Source organism: Typopeltis vanoorti, chromosome 7 (assembly GCF_054136105.1).
Source record: "Typopeltis vanoorti isolate ZY-2024b chromosome 7, IOZ_Tvanoo_1.0, whole genome shotgun sequence".
NCBI lineage: Eukaryota > Metazoa > Arthropoda > Arachnida > Uropygi > Thelyphonidae > Typopeltis > Typopeltis vanoorti.
Window position 1 is genome coordinate 9,247,510 of NC_143555.1, and position 17,551 is coordinate 9,265,060.

At 36.9% G+C, this 17,551-nt stretch overlaps 2 protein-coding genes across 2 annotated transcripts in view; one reads left to right on the forward strand and one right to left on the reverse strand.

Annotated features, from left to right (window-relative positions):
* Nucleotides 1-17,551, forward strand: part of LOC150104476 (XK-related protein 6-like) — a 144,489-nt gene that overhangs the window by 115,699 nt on the left and 11,239 nt on the right. Inside the window, exon 5 of the mRNA XM_090395164.1 lies at nucleotides 2,893-3,050. Coding sequence (XP_090251290.1) covers nucleotides 2,893-3,048 — 156 coding nt within the window. The 3' untranslated portion in view covers nucleotides 3,049-3,050. The remainder of the gene's footprint in view (nucleotides 1-2,892; nucleotides 3,051-17,551) is intronic.
* The window catches only part of LOC150104477 (EKC/KEOPS complex subunit Tprkb-like), a 135,350-nt gene that overhangs the window by 15,564 nt on the left and 102,235 nt on the right, over nucleotides 1-17,551 (reverse strand). The gene's annotated exons all lie outside the window — the stretch shown is intronic.

The window sequence follows — 17,551 nt, forward strand, 5'->3', positions numbered from 1 at the left end:
TGCATGTAGGCACTAACAACGAGCAAATGAGGCTGAAGAAGGCAACTGGCATTGGTCCTAGAGTCCTAAAGGTGTCTTCTAGCAGGCTAAATTGGGTTGTCTTGGCTGTTGTTCTAAGAATTCAACTTCCCAAATTTGGGACAGTCTCATGCACTCAAATTTGTTGAGATTTAGGAAGTTTTTTTAGAGCTGAGGCTGATTCCAGGAACAATCTCATATTTATATTTGCTATGGTGTAGTAAAGTGACTTTCTTCCAGCATATTCTGTAATGGGTATCTAGTGCATGTGTTCAGATATCCTGATATTAGCTGTCCTGCCTGTTTGGCCATAGAGGACAGTTTACAGCTGCAAGGGACCTAGTATACTCCAGGTAGGTCTATGGCATGTGGTTGGTCTTTGGTGAAGCAGATAAGGGATGCCAGTTTCTTATGTGGTTTGTAACAGGTAGTCAGGTCATATTTTTTTAGGATTTTTGTGAGCTTTTCAGAAGTGCCCCGGATATATGGAATGGTGATAGATTTAGTGTAATCTCTTAGGAAGGGGGAGTTGTGGTTAACTGGTTTTAATATTTTCTGGATTTTTTTGGGGATTGTAGCCATTGGTTAAGAAGGTGTTAAAGATATGGTTTAGTTCAGTAGTTAGGGCATTGTGGTCTGAACAGATTAATTTAGCCCTGTTATATAGGATTTTTATAATCCCATATTGTTGTGTGTGTGTGTGGGTGGTGGTGATGGTGGTGTGGGGGAGTTGCTGGTGAATGTATCTACCTGTATGGATCGGTTTTTTGTAAGCAAAGAAAGCCAAGGACCCATCAGGCTGGCATTGTAATCAGAGTGTCTAGAAAAGGGGAGACTGTTGTTGTTTTCTTTTCTAAGGTGAACCAGATTCTGGGGTGTTGAGTGTTTAAATGTGTTAGGAAGTTGTGGAGTGTGTCTAAGGCCAAATAGCGAATATAAATACTTTATAAACACCATCCACATAGCATAGCCAGACAGTAGGTTTTTGTGGGGCTGAGTTTAAGGCTTTTTCTTCAAAAGTCTCCATAAAGAAGTTTGCCAGGGGTGGAGAGAGTGGAGAACCCATGGCTGTACCCTCTATCTGTTTGTAGAATTTTTCTTGCCAAATGAAATAGCCTGAGTTCATGGTGAACTGAAATAGGGCTGAAATATTGGGAGGAAATTTGGCTTGGATAAGGGTATCTTGGACCTAAGGGGTATCTGAGATCTAAACGTTCCACTCAAGTCACGTTCTTGAGTGGGACGTTTGTGAATGAGGAAGAGATATCAAAACTGACCATTATGTCAGTGTGTTGGAGTTGAGAGCTTCTCTATACTGGCTTTAAAGTGGGTTGAGTTTTTAATGTGTGATGGTGTGTTGCCAGTATAATGTATGAGCACTTTGGCTAAATGTTTGGCCAATTTGTATGTGGGGAGGATCATTGCCGTCCACAATGGGACATAATGGCACATTCTACTTATGGATTTTTGGTAGTCCATATATTTTGGGGGGGGGGGGGGTCTAGAGTTGAAAGGTTTTAGTCTGCTAGTCACCTTCTTAAGCAGCCTTTGGAGTGTTCTGATTTGGGAGCTAGTGGGATCATATTCAATGGGGAGGTAGGTAGAACGATCTAATAGTAAAGTTGAAAGCTTACCTGTGTAGTCCATTTTGTTGAGAACCATAGTGGCATTTCCCTTATCTGCTTTGATGATTACTATTTTGCTGTTGTTCTTCATTTCTTGTAGAGCATTTAGTTCTTCTTTTGTTTAGGTGGTTTAACTTTGGTAAGGACTCTGGCTACATCTACATCCAGTCTGATATTGTTGATAATATGGATAGGAAGGTTGTGAATACCACGTTCTACCTGTATCATTATTTCTTCAATTTTTTTTAATTTTTTATTTTTGGGTGCTATGGCGAAGTTGTGGTTACGTGCGAGTGCACTGAGTGCTTCAGGATAATGGAAGAAAGGTTAATTACCATGTTGAGCGGTATTTGAGGTTTGGAGGCAGAGTTCTTTTTTTAGATTTTCAAACTTTTTTATGTGCCGACATCATATTTTTATAAATTCTTTCTCTGCTGAAGTGTGAGAGACATCTGAGAGGATGTCCAAAGATCATCGTTCAGTGTAGCAGCAAGTTTTCTCTCTAACTTATGAGTAGCCTCGTTTGTATTGGCCAAGAGAACAGTGTGGCACCAATTTGTTCATGTAGTAAGGCGAAACTAGTGTTGCTATAAATGCAGAGAGCCTTTCGTGATGTGAAACGATGTTTCAATTTTACACTGTTTGGGATCAACTTATTATTCCAGCAGTGTTTTGAGAAGGTCAAACGATTCAGTTGTCTTGAAATCTTCAGTTTTAATTTGCCTTATTGATTGGCCTGGAGTGCTATAGAATTTCTGTGGATGATCGTAATTCTCATAGATAAACTTAAACGCTGGTTACACATGACTAAACTTTTCAGGAAATGACAACGTATACTAAAATATTGATTAAAGTTATTAATTAATATTTTAGTATGTGTTGTCATTTCCTGAAAAATTTAAAGTCATGTGTAATCAATGTATAAGTTTATCTACAAGAATTACAATGATTTTTATTAGCCCCCAAGGTGCTGAAATCAGTAGAACGTTTTTTTTTTTTTTTTTTGTGGTATTGTATTTCTTGATTAATTATAGCTGTAGCTGTATGTTTATTTGCAAACCAAAATCAGAATAAGTTTGAGACTCATTGTAATTTCTTTCAAAAATGCATTTAGGTATTCATGGTGAAGAAATATATAACATTATAATAAATTCTGAAAAATAAGTTGCCACTAAATTTCATACTTCTTTTGTATTTGTTAATACTGAGGTTTCATTATGCTATAAATGCCATTTGATTATTATTTCAGGTAATTTATTACTTATTGCTACATCCTTCTGGTAATATTGACCTCACTGCCCACTGGAGGAAGGAAATCTATAGTGATAGTGCACTGAAAGGATACGAATGTCAAATTGAAGAGATAAAGTTGAGTGCTATCAAAGAGGAAGGCAAAGAACAGTAAAAGCAAGTTTATATTAAATTAAAATATGTTAATGTTTTATTCTAATTAGGGATAGGAGAGGGGAGGAAATTATAACATATACTACTCATTATTTTCCTTTACTATATACTATAAAATACACTGAAGATCATATGCTACTATACTTATCTGATTTATTATATTTTTAAAGAAATATTCTCAACACGAAGTACAATTTTTAAAAGTCTGATACATGACTTGCAAGCTAAATTATCATTATATCTGAACTTTTAACAAGTTCAGACATAATTTACCAAGTAAAATCTCTGAGTGAATATATTTTTCATTATGTAGAAAGTATTTTTAACTTGGGTATAGTTATGTTAAAGATACCAAGCAATTTTAAACCTGGTTTTACTCTTTTTTCCAAGTAAGCAAACAGACAAAATGTCAAGTTTGCACCTGCAATTGATGCAAGACTAGCTGATCCCACAGGTAGTGCAAGACCAAGGCAACTCGTGGTAAAGGTGGAGCAAGCTCTGATCACTAATCTTAATATTTACCCTTAATGCCAAAACACATCTCCAAGAAGGGGATGTATGATGTTTTGTATTAAAGGCAAGGGGCCACTACCCAGGCCGGTTTCGACCTTTATTGAGGTACAATGGGAGTTCATGCCTTTCATCACTGGCCTCTTTAGATTTAAAAAAAAAATAAATAAATAAATAAAAGTTGTGCTGAGAGTCAGCTTGATAGTGAGAGAGGAGAAGAAAGATAGAGTGGATAGTAGTAGGTAGTTAAAAGAGGCCTCAGTTGATCCACCTGGCCTGACTTAAATGCCAGCACCAAGCAGATCTCCGACATTATCTCCCTCCATCTGTTCTCCTCTGCGTTCTCCGGCCAACCACCTCTTCAGATGTCTGGCCGATGAAAGAAGTGAAAAAACAAATGCAGGAAGACACACATAAATTGAAAATCAAAAGAACTAGGACACACATAAACAGAAACAACAAAGGATCTAGAACACGCATAAACAGAACAACAAAAGTCGGTGAATTAACAGAAAAGTACTGCAAGAACGGGGGAAGAGCCTGGCCCGAGTGATGCAGCCCGCAAGGAGCTGCACCGCCTCGCTGTAAGCCTTCGCCGCTCGGGTTCTCAGGTCTGCCCCCTCCTATGTGGATTAAGTGTGAACATACAGAAACAGAACCAAGAAACTTAGAAGGGGCTTTTTTTTATGTCATATTTGCCCTGCTATCTCTTACCGCTTCCTCATAGTCTTTTACCACGTTTTCCATCACTATGAGTACGTGTACTGACTCTTCATCATTAAGTTGCCATATTCTCTTCAAGCATTCATTCCATTCCGCTCGGTCGTAAGTGACTTTCCCAAACTTGAGCCATATTCTAAGACTCTCTAGCTCACCTTCACATTGCAAAGCCACGTCTCCCTTTTCCTGTACAGCTGTGTGGACTTTGTTTTTTATCTCGGGTTTGTTCCTAAGATAGAATAGGATTCGTTTTGTTACATTCGAATATTCATATAGGGGTTCTTTTCTTTTTACCGGTTTTGTAATGGGGTGAGAAGAACCGGTGTTTGTATCTACTGGTAAAGTTCTTTTTTCAAATTCCTTCATCATCCCTGGGTATCTCTTTTCCAGATCTACTCGTGTCAGCGACTTCAATGTGTCGCATAGGTGTTGTTTTTCTTCCTCTGTTAAGTCCAGGTGACCGTCCAGTTGCTGGGGCTCGACGTTGGTTATATCCTTTACATAGAGTTCTCCCCATATGAGTCTATTGCTCCTTTTAAAGAACAAGAAAGTTGGCTCTCCTTTTGTGGTCATTATCTGAAATAGTTTTTCTGCCATTTTAGGAGATCCCTTAAAGTTCTTCAGAATGACAGAGCCGTTTGGAGTATTGCTTTTAACAGAGTCTGTTCCTTCCTTAGTTTCTGGATTATTTCCTTGCTCTCTGTCTTCTTCTTCTGATGAGGTTTCTTCCTCATTTTCTGTGTTGTTTCGCGATATTATCTCATTTCCTTCCTCATCCTCATCTGAACTTGAGGCTTCTATTTGGCTTTCAGTGTCCTGTTTATTTCGTTTCATTTCTCCTTCTTCCGGCGTGATGGGTCATTTAGTTGTACTGGTGTTGATTTCCATTTCCTCTGTTTCTGTGCTGTCATTGTTGCCTTCCGATTTCTTAGTGATCTGTTTCTTTTTCTTCCTAATTCTCCCTTCTGCATTCCTCCCAGTTATTGCCCGATTTCCTAATGTAGTCGTTGCGGTAGCTGGCGGTTGGAGGGCTGGAAACTCTTCTGGTTCAGTTGTTTGTTCGTTTACTGTTTAGCCGGTAGCTCGAGAGTCCTGTGTTGTGAGCTTAGGAATGGCTACTGCCGCAGGTGTTATGGCGCCTCCTGCTCTTTCTGCAAGGGTCCTATTAGGACAAATGTCTATTTTATGGGATATGTTCCCACATTTACGGCATGGTGACTCACATTGATTCAATGTGTGTTCTGTCGATAAGCAGTTGGTTGCGGCATGTGTTGTTTTTCGGGCAGTGAGCGCTAAGGTGACCCAAAGCGGTGCACCGAAAACATTGTTTTCTTACGCCTGGATAATTGACTATTACTCTTGCTGAGCCTAAAAAAATCAAGTTGGGAACCTCGGTTTTCATCTCGATTGAAATGCTCACTTCCCCTGATTTCCACTCTGGGATATCCGCGTCTTGTCTGATTGTTACGTTTCGGACAGTCCCCCATTTGGAGAAAATGATTTTAATGATTTCCTCCCCTTTCTCTAGATATTCGAGTGGAAACCTGTCAATTTTTTCGGATTTTAAAATACTCCCGACTAGGAAGGGTAGGTATTTTTTCCCTTCACATTCTACGCCTTTAAGGAGCGTTTCTCTTGTTTCTATGTTGTTTGTTACTATTTGGAATCTACCCCCCCCCCCGTAAGGGGTAAGCCCGTAAATACTTTCTGCTTTGACTGCTTTGAGAAGAGCTCTCACAAACGTCGCTTTGTCGATGTTTGGGTCAATTTCGATCCCGAGAGTACGAACTCTTGGCAAGAATTTCGACATTGTTTAAAAGCAAATACCTTACCAATGGAATAGCAAATTTCAGTCCCCGAAAGGAAATACCCTAAAACGGACCTGCACCGATTGGAACGAGGCCGCAAAAAATAAAAACCAACAAAAGAAAAACTAGAAGGGTTCTTACCAAACAATACTGGAATAGGAGCTCTCTCTCGGGATCTGGTAACTGGCAACTGGAATCCAAAACAAGACTGGAACATGGAGCTTTCTCTCGGGGCCGCTGAAAACAGGTCTCATCAGTGGGAGCCAGGCTAGAAATACCAAGATTTAGTAATGCAGAGCTTGTAAGTATTTTACCAAAACAAGTTACCATAAGGTGTTATAACCTTATTAATTAAAAATCTCAGGAGGAGATATAAATGTAGAAAGTATTTTTAACTTGGGTATAATTATGTTAAAGATACCAAGCAATTTTAAACCTGGTTTTACTCCATTTTTTCCAAGTAAGCAAACAGACAAAATGTCAAGTTTGCGCCTGCAATTGATGCAAGACTAGCTGATCCCACAGGTAGTGCAAGACCAAGGCAACTCGTGGTAAAGGTGGAGCAAGCTCTGATCACTAATCTTAATATTTACCCTTAATGCCAAAACACATCTCCCAGAAGGGGATGTATGATGTTTTGTGGCCCCTTGCCTTTAATACAAAACATTGTACATCCCCTTCTTGGAGATGTGTTTTGGCATTAAGGGTAAATATTAAGATTAGTGATCAGAGCTTGCTCCACCTCTACCACGAGTTGCCTTGGTCTTGCACTACCTGTGGGATCAGCTAGTCTTGCATAAATTGCAGGCGCAAACTTGACATTTTGTCTGTTTGCTTACTTGGAAAAAATGGAGTAAAACCAGGTTTAAAATTGCTTGGTATCTTTAACATAACTATACCCAAGTTAAAAATACTTTCTACATCTATATCTCCTCCTGAGATTTTTATTTAATAAGGTTATAACACCTTATGGTAACACTTTTTGGTAAAATACTTACAAGCTCTGAATTACTAAATCTTGGTATTTCTAGCCTGGCTCCCCACTGATGAGACCTCAATAAAGGTCGAAACTGGTCTGGGTAGTGGCCCCTTGCCTTTAATACAAAACATCATACATCCCCTTCTTGGAGATGTGTTTTGGCATTAAGGGTAAATATTAAGATTAGTGATCAGAGCTTGCTCCACCTCTACCATGAGTTGCCTTGGTCTTGCTCTACCTGTGGGATCAGCTAGTCTTGCATAAATTGCAGGCGCAAACTTGACATTTTGTCTGTTTGCTTACTTGGAAAAAATGGAGTAAAACCAGGTTTAAAATTGCTTGGTATCTTTAACATATTTTTCATTAATTTAATAATTTTTGTATTCTAAATATTCTAAATATATTTCTCTAAATACAATTAAGCCTGCAAAATATTGAAGACCTTATGAACACTAATGGCTTTCATATATTTCAATGTTTTTCTTTTTTTGACATATTGTACTACTTAGAATTTAAACTTATTGTCAGGGCATTGTAATTTTGCCATTTCTGTCTTTCTTATATGCTGTACAATTAAGTTTTTGAAATTCTCCTTAGTGGACTATGGTGGCTGATTTCACTATTCACCAAATAGACCAAAAAGTAGACCAAATCAAGTAGCATGTAGTAATAATGCTGCTATTCTTTTTTGTATACAACTTATTCAGTATTCATTCCACAGTATATCATACACAAGTGTTTCTTGACCCAAAAGTTATTGCCACTTTCATATAGTTAATCATAGCATAGAAATAATTCCATCTGGTTCATGATCAAAATAAAAGTTTCTTTCAGATTTTTTTTCCCCCAAAATTAAGATGGTTTAGACTAAGGTATTATTTCTCCCTTCCATTTTAAATTCATTTTGTTCATCTTGAAAGGAATATTTCAAAAAACATTTTTATAGATGAAGGCAGATATGTGAGTGGAAAACTGTTAATAGTTTTTACAAACAAATGTGCATTATTTTATTTGTCTGCTTCAAGGGATAGGTAGAAGTTGAAGGATTAATTAGGAAAAATAATTAATTCAGATATTCTGTTTTACGAGAGTGGTCTGAAAAGTTCTCAGCCTCAACCATAGGTGGCAACACTATCGGCACGATTTTTTTTTTTTTTTTTTCTAAGTTGTACATCTCTCATAAGCATCCATGTGAAATTTCAAGTTATTCTATCAAGTAGTTTGTTTTATACAGCTATCTGAAGGAAAAATGTTGTGTGTATCCCTTGAAATGGATAAAATTGAATATCATGCCGTTATAAAATTCTTTGTAAAAAAAGGTTTAACACCAAAAGCAATTCATTCAAAGTTCATAAAAGTTTATGAGCACGCTTCTCCTTCATTTTCGACAATTAAGAAATGGGCTGCTGAGTTTAAACGTCAGCCTTGGAGATGATCCATGTGAAGGACATCCAAAAAGTGTATCACCACCAGAAATCATTGATCAAGTGCACAATATGGTATTCGATGACTAGCGAGTCAAAGTGCATGAAATTGCTTGAGACTATACGCATTTCAAAAGAATGTGTAGGGTACATTTTGCATGAAAAATTGCAAATGAAAAAGCTTTGTGCAAGATGAGTGCCTTGCTTGCTCACAGCAGATCAAAAATGCACTTGCATGAAAATCTGTGAACAGTGCTTGGAGCATTTTTTTTTTTTTGCATTGATTTATTACTATGGATGAGACATGGATTCACCCATTACACACCAGAATCCAAACAACAGACAGAAGCAGGTTGTTCAGCATCAAAGAAGACAGTCAGTTCCATCAGCAGGAAAGGTCATGACATCGGTGTTTTGGGATGCTAAAGGCATTTTGTTTATTAATTATCTTGAAAAGGGTAAAATAATAACCGGAGAATATTATTCCGATCTTTTAACCAGACTAGACAAAAAAATTCGTGAGAAAAGACCCGGTTTGCAGAAGAAGAAAGATCATCTTTCATCAGGACAATGCATTTGCCCACAAAGGTGTTTCGGCAATTGGTAAATTAAGGGATCTGCAGTATGAATTGTTGGAACATCCACCCTCTTCCCCAGATTTGGCTCCCTCTGACTTCTATTTCTTCCCAAAACTGAAACTGTTCCTCGCTGGTCAGCATTTTTCTTCGAATCGAGAGGTGATTGCAACTATAGAGGGGTATTTTGCAGATCTTACTTGAGAACCACGACAGGGACGTGATAATGGTGCTGGAGCATCGCTGGAATAAATGTATTAGTCTTAAAGGAGATTATGTTGAAAAATAAAAATAATTTTGAAATTATAAATTTGTTTTTTTATTGTTAGGCCAAGAACTTTTCAGACCACCCTCATATATGTCGCTCTATTGTTCAGCCAATCATGATTGCTGCAAGTTGTCCAGGAGACTAGGTACCTTTGGATGCCTAGTTAGAGACATTAGCTTCATGTTACCAATGTTTCAGCTCTGGGACTTTTTTTGTCTGAAGCACCAGCAATGTACCACAAGGGTAACACTATTGATGGGCGGGTTATGGGAATGCTATCTCAATCCCCTCCTTTCAGCCAATGCAATGACTATAGCAATAAATGCAGTTCTTAATCTGAGCTGCTTGTGAGGACTAGTATATAACTCAGCACTAATTCACCATTTGATAAACTAGTTAATGCTACATCTGAGACTGTTGTTGATAACTTTATCTTCTCCCTCCTTTAAGTAATTTTAAAGAGCATTTAATGGGGAGAAGAAGCATAAAGGTTAAAAAAACAATTTGGAATATTTATGAAAGAAGAAGGGGATGGTAAGCCAAATAAAAGGAAAAAAATCATTCTTCAAGAACACTTAGAATCTTGTCAGATAACTAGCCATGTTAATTTCAGTTGTAGACCTTAATTCATATTTGGTATTATGTTATCGATATTTTACATGCAGAAAAAGTGCTATATAGTAAAACATCTCCATTTTATTTTTTTTTTTTTTTCTTAATTACTAGGTTGAAACTAAATAGGTGAATTTTCTGTATTCAAGGAAATCTGGCAGTAGTTACAAGTGTTACCATGTTGATCCTAGGCATCATTTCACCACATGTGTATTGAAATAAGAGTGAATTACCTCAATGAATAAAATGGCCATTATTTTATTTTTTATTTTATTTTTTTCAGTTTGAATTAAAGCACATATTCCTCTCCTCGAAACAGAAGTGCATAGAAATGTGTTTATAGTGATTGAAGTTTTTGCATGTTGAAATAATTTCCACAGCCTGATCACATTTTTGTGATAGTCTTAGTTTAACATCAAAACAACTTTGTCCAGTTGCAAAAGTTAGAATGCAACATCCTCTGACACTCTTATCCCTCCTATTATTATAATACTTAACCAATGAATGTCACATTTATTAAGAATCTCTTTTCATTTCCTTCAAACCTTTTAGCAATTTTGTGTGTGTGTGTGATCAGGATATTATATCATCCTGATATAATATCTTGTTAAACTGATCATATCATATGCATCAGCATATTTATATTAACATTAATATATTTACATTAATAACCATTTATATTTCATTGTACTTAACAAAAAAATTATATTCCAAATTTTATCTATATTTTACCATATTCAGATGATAGGCAGTTTCATTGCCCAGTGATCCCACTCTGCACCTTGGAAACCTTATGTGTCTTCAGTTTCATGATTTTTTACGCACAGTAGTCACTTACCTAACTGTTGTGTGTGTCCAGAAAATTTTAATTTACCTGGCGTTTCTCTAGCACATGAATACCTAACAAACTCTCTCTCTCTAAATTGAATTAATTTAATTTAGTTGAATTTTTTTTTTTTTTTTTTTTTTTTTTTTTTTTTTTTTTTTTAATTCAACCAAATATTAAAGGCATGTTCTTTACACATGGCTTCACTCTTTTTTTGCATTCTCATGCACCCTCATCATAGTTTCCTTCTGCTACAATGCACAGTTCTAGAATTTTTTGCTGTACTGGAAAGTATATTACATTTGACAAAAATGGATAAAAACAAGACCAGAACTTTTGTCAAATATAACATATACTTACACAGTGTGCATGGGTGAACATGTCTGATTTATTTACAGGAATGTGTTTATCATCCATTATCATTAATCATAAATAAAAACTGAAGATAATTAAAGAAGCAGGGGGAGGTTTGAAAGTTGGGCTGTCAGTAGTATGAATTAAGATGTCACTAAAAATACTGAACTTGGGGGAGGGGGGGGGCAATGAATAATGGCATATTCTTCAGATTTTCAGTATAGACATACACATGTTGTATGATGCTAGGTTCCAGATACCATCATATAGCAAATCACTGCCTTACCCCCCCCCACACACACACACACTTGTAGATGCATGTAATCATTAATAACTTTTTAAGTAGCTATATATATATATATATATATATATATATATATATATGTATGTGTGTGTGTAAATGAAATAAATAGAGCATTTATTTGTCAGATATGCAAACAAAAAATTTAGAATAATTTTCACAAATAAAAATTATTCTAAATAGATTAGCTTAAAGGAACACACCAAAAAATTGGGTTATCAATCTATACCATTAAAAGTTTTTCCATTTCAGCAGTAAGATTGTCATGTTACGGATAAATGTAGTATTAACTAGTGTGGCACTTTTCACTTCGCAAGAACTTCATCTGTGCTTTTGACAACTGTAACAACAGTAGTGCGAAGTAAGTTCAGCCTGTGGCCTATCTCAGTGTTCGCAACACCATAATCACTAAATTCAATTATTTTAATCTTACTATGTAATGCAGTAGGTTTAATTATCTTTTCACTGGAAGCAACAGCTTCCTTATTTTGAATTTGATCTTCCATTATTAACAAATCATGTAAAATAATAGTTATGCAGTTTATAATTCACAGCGAAAAAACACCAAAAAAATGGAAAGAAATAGCACGTAATGATGTAAATAAAGAGTTCTTAAATATTTTGCGGCAGCATAATCTGTCTCTGAAATCATCATATGAACAAGTACAGCATCTTGTAAATGTAAACCTGTACTGATCATTACAAAGTAGAGATTCTCTGTTTACCCATTTCTGAATGTGAGCCCTAACCAACTTTTCTGAAATCTGCCACCACTCCTGAGACCAATTGGTCAATATTTGGATACAGTTGTCTTTACATCATCCTTGTGCAATGGGATTACCATACATTCTTTCCACTCTCATATATGAAGAATAGCGATAGCTTTATATCTCCATTCATTATATTTATTTTCTTTGTTTCTTAAGGGATTTACTTACAATTTTTTCTATAATATCTCTTATAATACTATCTTGTTTCTTGTGTCCATCAGCTGTTTTACTCATACCACAGAATGATATACAGAGTATATCATAATCTGTGATATGAGTGTATTCATCATCATCATCAAATTCCTGCCATGTACCCTCAAGGGGTGTTACAGGATATGATAGTACTACATGAAAAAATTACATCATTACTAACTTCGTATCTACCATTTTCCTCCAAATCGGTCTGTTAGGAAGATTCCAACATTATCATATCTTATATTTCTATCGTCTAAGGCACTTTGCACTGTATCAATCCACCTATATCTTGGTCTTCCTCTGGGTCGTTTTGCTGCCAACCTGGCAGAGAACACTTGTTTTGCTAATCTTTCTTCGCCCATTCTGTTTAAGTGACCATACCACCTAAGATTAGCCCTGCTAACGCATTCCTGGATGCTTACAATATCAAGTTCTTTCCTAATATCCTCGTTTTTAATATGATATTGCCATTGATGCCATCTGTTCATGCCTATAATCTTTCTCAGGACTCTCATATCTGCAGTCTCTAGTCTTTGGTCAAGTGTTTTACTTCTGACTCAGCTCTCAGATCCATAAGTTAAAACTGGTTTGAACACTGTCTTGTATACAGCTAATTTAGTGTTCCGACTAATTTCTCTCTTATTACATATGAATTTATTCAATTGGCTTCCCACCATACCAGCTCTGCTGATCCTGTTGTCTATTTCTATATTTAATATACCATCTACACTAAAAATTGTGCCTAAGTAGCTGAAATGTTTTACTTGATCCACAGGTTCTCCATTCACAACACAGTTGACATTTTCAATGATTCTGCCTATTTTCATTGTCTTTGTCTTTTTATTGCTGACCTTCATACCATATCTATTACAACAGTTATTCAATTTAGTCAGAGAATCTTGCAGACTTGTAGCGGATTTATTTAGAAGTATAACATCATCCACATAAAGCAAAGAGCTGACATTAACATCTCCAATTTTGATATCATGTTTAATACCACTTTCCTTCATAATGTGATCCATATAGATAATGAATAACAGAGGAGATAATGTACATCCTTGTCTCATACCAGATTTAACATTAAACCATCTTCCTGTACTTCCTTCAATTCTAGCTGCTGACTTACAACTCAAATAAAGACTAAGTATTGCTTGATATAATGCCCCATCGATACCATATAACTTTAGCGTATTGAATAGCTTCTCTCTTGGCACCTTGCCATATGCCTTTTCCAAATCAACAAAACTTAAATACAGATACACTCTCCCTTGATGAGTCTTTGGACTCCCTGGAGGTGTCAAATAATAATAATAATAATAGAGCTTTGTTATATTCCCATGCTTTCTCGACTATTTGTCGTAAAGTGAAGATCTGATCTTGACAGCCTCTATTTGGCCTGAATCCAGCTTGTTCTTCACCAAGCTTTTCTTCCGCAATTCTTCTCAACCGTTTCTCAAGTATACTTGCATAGATCTTGCTAGGAACACTCAGTAGGGAAATACCTCTGTAATTCTCACATTCAGTTTTATTTCCTTTTTATATATGGATACTATGAGAGCTCTATTCCAATCATCGGGAATTCGTCCCTCTGTCCAGACTTTCTGAACTATGCAGTGCAGCCACTGTAAGATTCTTATACCACCATACTTCAGCATTTCTGGTCGAATATCATCTACTCCTGCTGCTGTCTTTCCACATTTCAAGCCTTTGATGGCTTTTTCTACTTCAAGATGGATATGTATTCCAGTAGTAAAAAACACTGCATGCCTGGTCAGTGTTTTTTAACACTGTGCAGTCATCACTGCTTGTTTCATTTAGCTGTTTTTCAAAGTAATTACTCCATACTTCAAGGATATCTTTTTCTCCGTTTTCATGTCACCTTTATCATCTCTAACTCCTTTCACAGCACTCTTTCCTCTATTCCTAAGCTTCTTCAACACCTTCCAGAATATTTCAAGGTTTAGTTCCTGTTCTCAAACTCTTTCATTTTTTCTTCAATAATCTTTGTGTATTTTAGTCTACAGTTCACATCTGAGAGCTGCTCAACTTTTATTCGCTTTAAAACTTTCTTACATGTTATTCTTTTCAATATGAAATTCAATTTTAACCTGCTCAAGACTAAATAGTGATCGCTTCCAATTTCAAATCCTCTGTACACTCTGGTGTCCTGCACCAGGGAGAAAACATCACTATCAACAATAACATAGTCAATGAGATTTTTCTTATTCCTTGCCTCTTCTCTCCATGTGAATTTGTGCACATTTTTATGTTGGAACATGGTGTTAGTAATAACCAGTCCATGTCCTGAGCACAAATCCAACAGATATTTGCCATTATTATTAGCTTTGCTCTTTTCTCCAAATTTTCCCAAAATATTTTTGTATGTCTCGCAGTCATTTCCTACTCTGCTATTTAGATCCCCAACAAGGACCAACTTTTCCTTTTTCATTGTGTCAGTTGCTTTTTCTAAAGCCTCAAAAAATTTCTCCACTTCTACCTTAGTAGAACCTTCTTTGGGACCATAGGCACAAATAAGTCTCATTGTCCAGTTCCCCATTCTCATATCTGCCCACATTACTCTTCTTGAGACTGAGTGCCATTCAAGAAGATTAGCCTCGTATTTTGTGTTGAATACAATGGCTACTCCTTCTTTTCCTTGATTGTCATTGCCTGGATATAACATTTTGTATTTATTGCTCAGAAAGATCTCACCAGTTTTTGTCTTTTTTGTTTCAGTCATCCCTATTATGTCGATCTGGTACTTATCTAATTCCTCAGCTAGCTCCATTTCTTTGCCATTCAGGCTTCTTATGTTGATAGTACCAATCTTTAAATCTGGTGATGTTAAGTTGGGGTGTGCTTTCAGATTTGTTCCAGTAGCTGACTTTTCACTGTTCGCCCTGGTTCCCTGGCGAAAATAACGGGGGCCTTGTTTAACCGGGCGACGTCCCAGCCAGCATGTAATTTTGTCATGTTGTACCATCGTTTTTTATTTTGCTTTAACCAATAAGAATACGGAAAGAGGGGAAAACTGCATAAAGGTGGTTCCAAGACTGCTGTTGTAAATTACCGACCGATTAGCATATCAGGAATCATTGTTAAGGTCTTAGAGAAATTAGTCAAGAAAAGAATACAGGATTGGATAGATGAAAATGGGATATTGTATGGGGGACAACATGGTTTTGTGAAGGGTAGATCACAAAACCATGCCTCAGAAACTTGCTCACGTTTTATAACACGGTGACGGCTGCACTGGATAGGGGTAATGGGTTTACAGTGATACTACTAGACCTTGCCAAGGCCTTTGACAGGATACCACATGGAACCCTAATCAGTAAACTGGAGCAGATGGGGATAGATATAGGGTTGGTGAGATGGATAGGAGGGTGTTTGAAGGAGAGATACCAGAGAGTGGTTTATTCAGGAGTGGAGTCTAAAAGACGGCTTGTGAATAGTGGTGTGCCGCAGGGCTCTGTTTTAAACCACTGCTTTTCAATTTGTTCATCAATGATATAGGAAAGGATTTGAGAGGAAGCGTTCACTTGTTTGCTGATGATGCAAAGTTGGGTAAAGCAATTGTGAGTGCACAGGATGTCAAAATTTTACAGGATGATTTGGATAGTTTGGAGGACTGGGCTAGGAAAAATGGATGTCAATTTAATGTGGCAAAGTGTAAGGTTATGCAATTTGGGGTGAAAAGAATAGCAGCAGTATATCGCATTGGTGGAACTGTACTCCAGGAGATTGATGAGGCCAGGGATTTGGGAGTGTTGGTGGATAGGGAATTGAAGTTTAGGGGGTACATTGCAAAAGTGACTAAATCAGCTCATCAAATCACTTGGCTTCTGAAAAATACTTTAACATGCAGAGACAAACAAGTTGTTGTTCCTCTGTATCGAGCCGTGATAAGACCCCATCTGGACTACTGTGCCCAGTTATGGGCACCAGGGTTTCTTCGTGATGGGGAGGAAGTGGAGAGGATCCAGAGACGAGTGACCAAGATGATAGAAGGTCTGTGGAATGAACTTTATGAGAATAGGTTGAAGATTTGTGTGTTGCAGAGATTGGACGATAGGCGAATGAGGGGGTGATATGATTGAGACATTCAAATTACTGAAGGGTTTCTATAAGATTTATCCAGAAGATATTTTTGAAAATATGACTGGTGGTGGGAGGACTAGGGGCCATGCATGGAAGCTGGGCAAGAGCGTGGTTGACAAGGGAGTTAGAGCTAGGTTTTTTACTTGGAGAGTGGTGAATGAGTGGAATAAGCTTCCAGAGTCTGTTGTGGGTGCTACGACCATGAATGAGTTAAAGCAAGGTATGATAGATACTGTGTCAATGTTGAATAGTTGTTCTTGACATGATGTTAGGGCCTCCCTCGATGAGTCTGTCGACTCCTTGGAGTTGCCCGGAACAACAATAATAATAATAATAATAATACAATTTGGTCAGCTAAATCCCAAATTGCCAGCCCATCCTCGTTCGTTCAGTATCCGAGTAGATACCCAACAGGGTGCACCACGAGAAGGTGAGGATTGGACATTAGATTAGAAGCCCTGGTCGGTTCTCCACATTCCTTTAGAAGCTATGTGGAGGTCTCCTCTCAGTTGTACAGCTTTGACCCTTAAGCACCCCATGAGTGTATTCGAACTCTGTATTCTTTTTGACTTGTGATGGTCTGAGTAATGTGACAACATCTAGCTATTGCAAAGAGCAGTTTAGTAATTGCAAATGAGATAAATTTATTAATGGTCTGCTTAAGATGATGCTTCTTTTCAACTTCATGTTTGTTTCATGTGCTTGACAGAAAAAATGTCTACAAGTGTTTTAATTCCAATGATGTGGTAAGATATGTGCATCTTACCAATTCTTTGTTTCTAAATCAAAAACTCTTTCTTTTAAGGTTACACGGTGATCAGCATTCATATTTATGAATTTAGGGACACAAAACACGCGTGTTGAAAAGATTATTTTACTGATTAATAATAAAATAATAACTTGATGTTTCGACCCCTGTATTGAGGTCATCATTAGAAGGATACATGTGTATAAGAACCAAGCTACATGCTGTTGCACTCTATACTGGTAAATTACATCTACGTTGTTAACTAATCTTTTTTCTTAGCCTGCCCTCTAGTGATAATAAAAATAAAATAAAA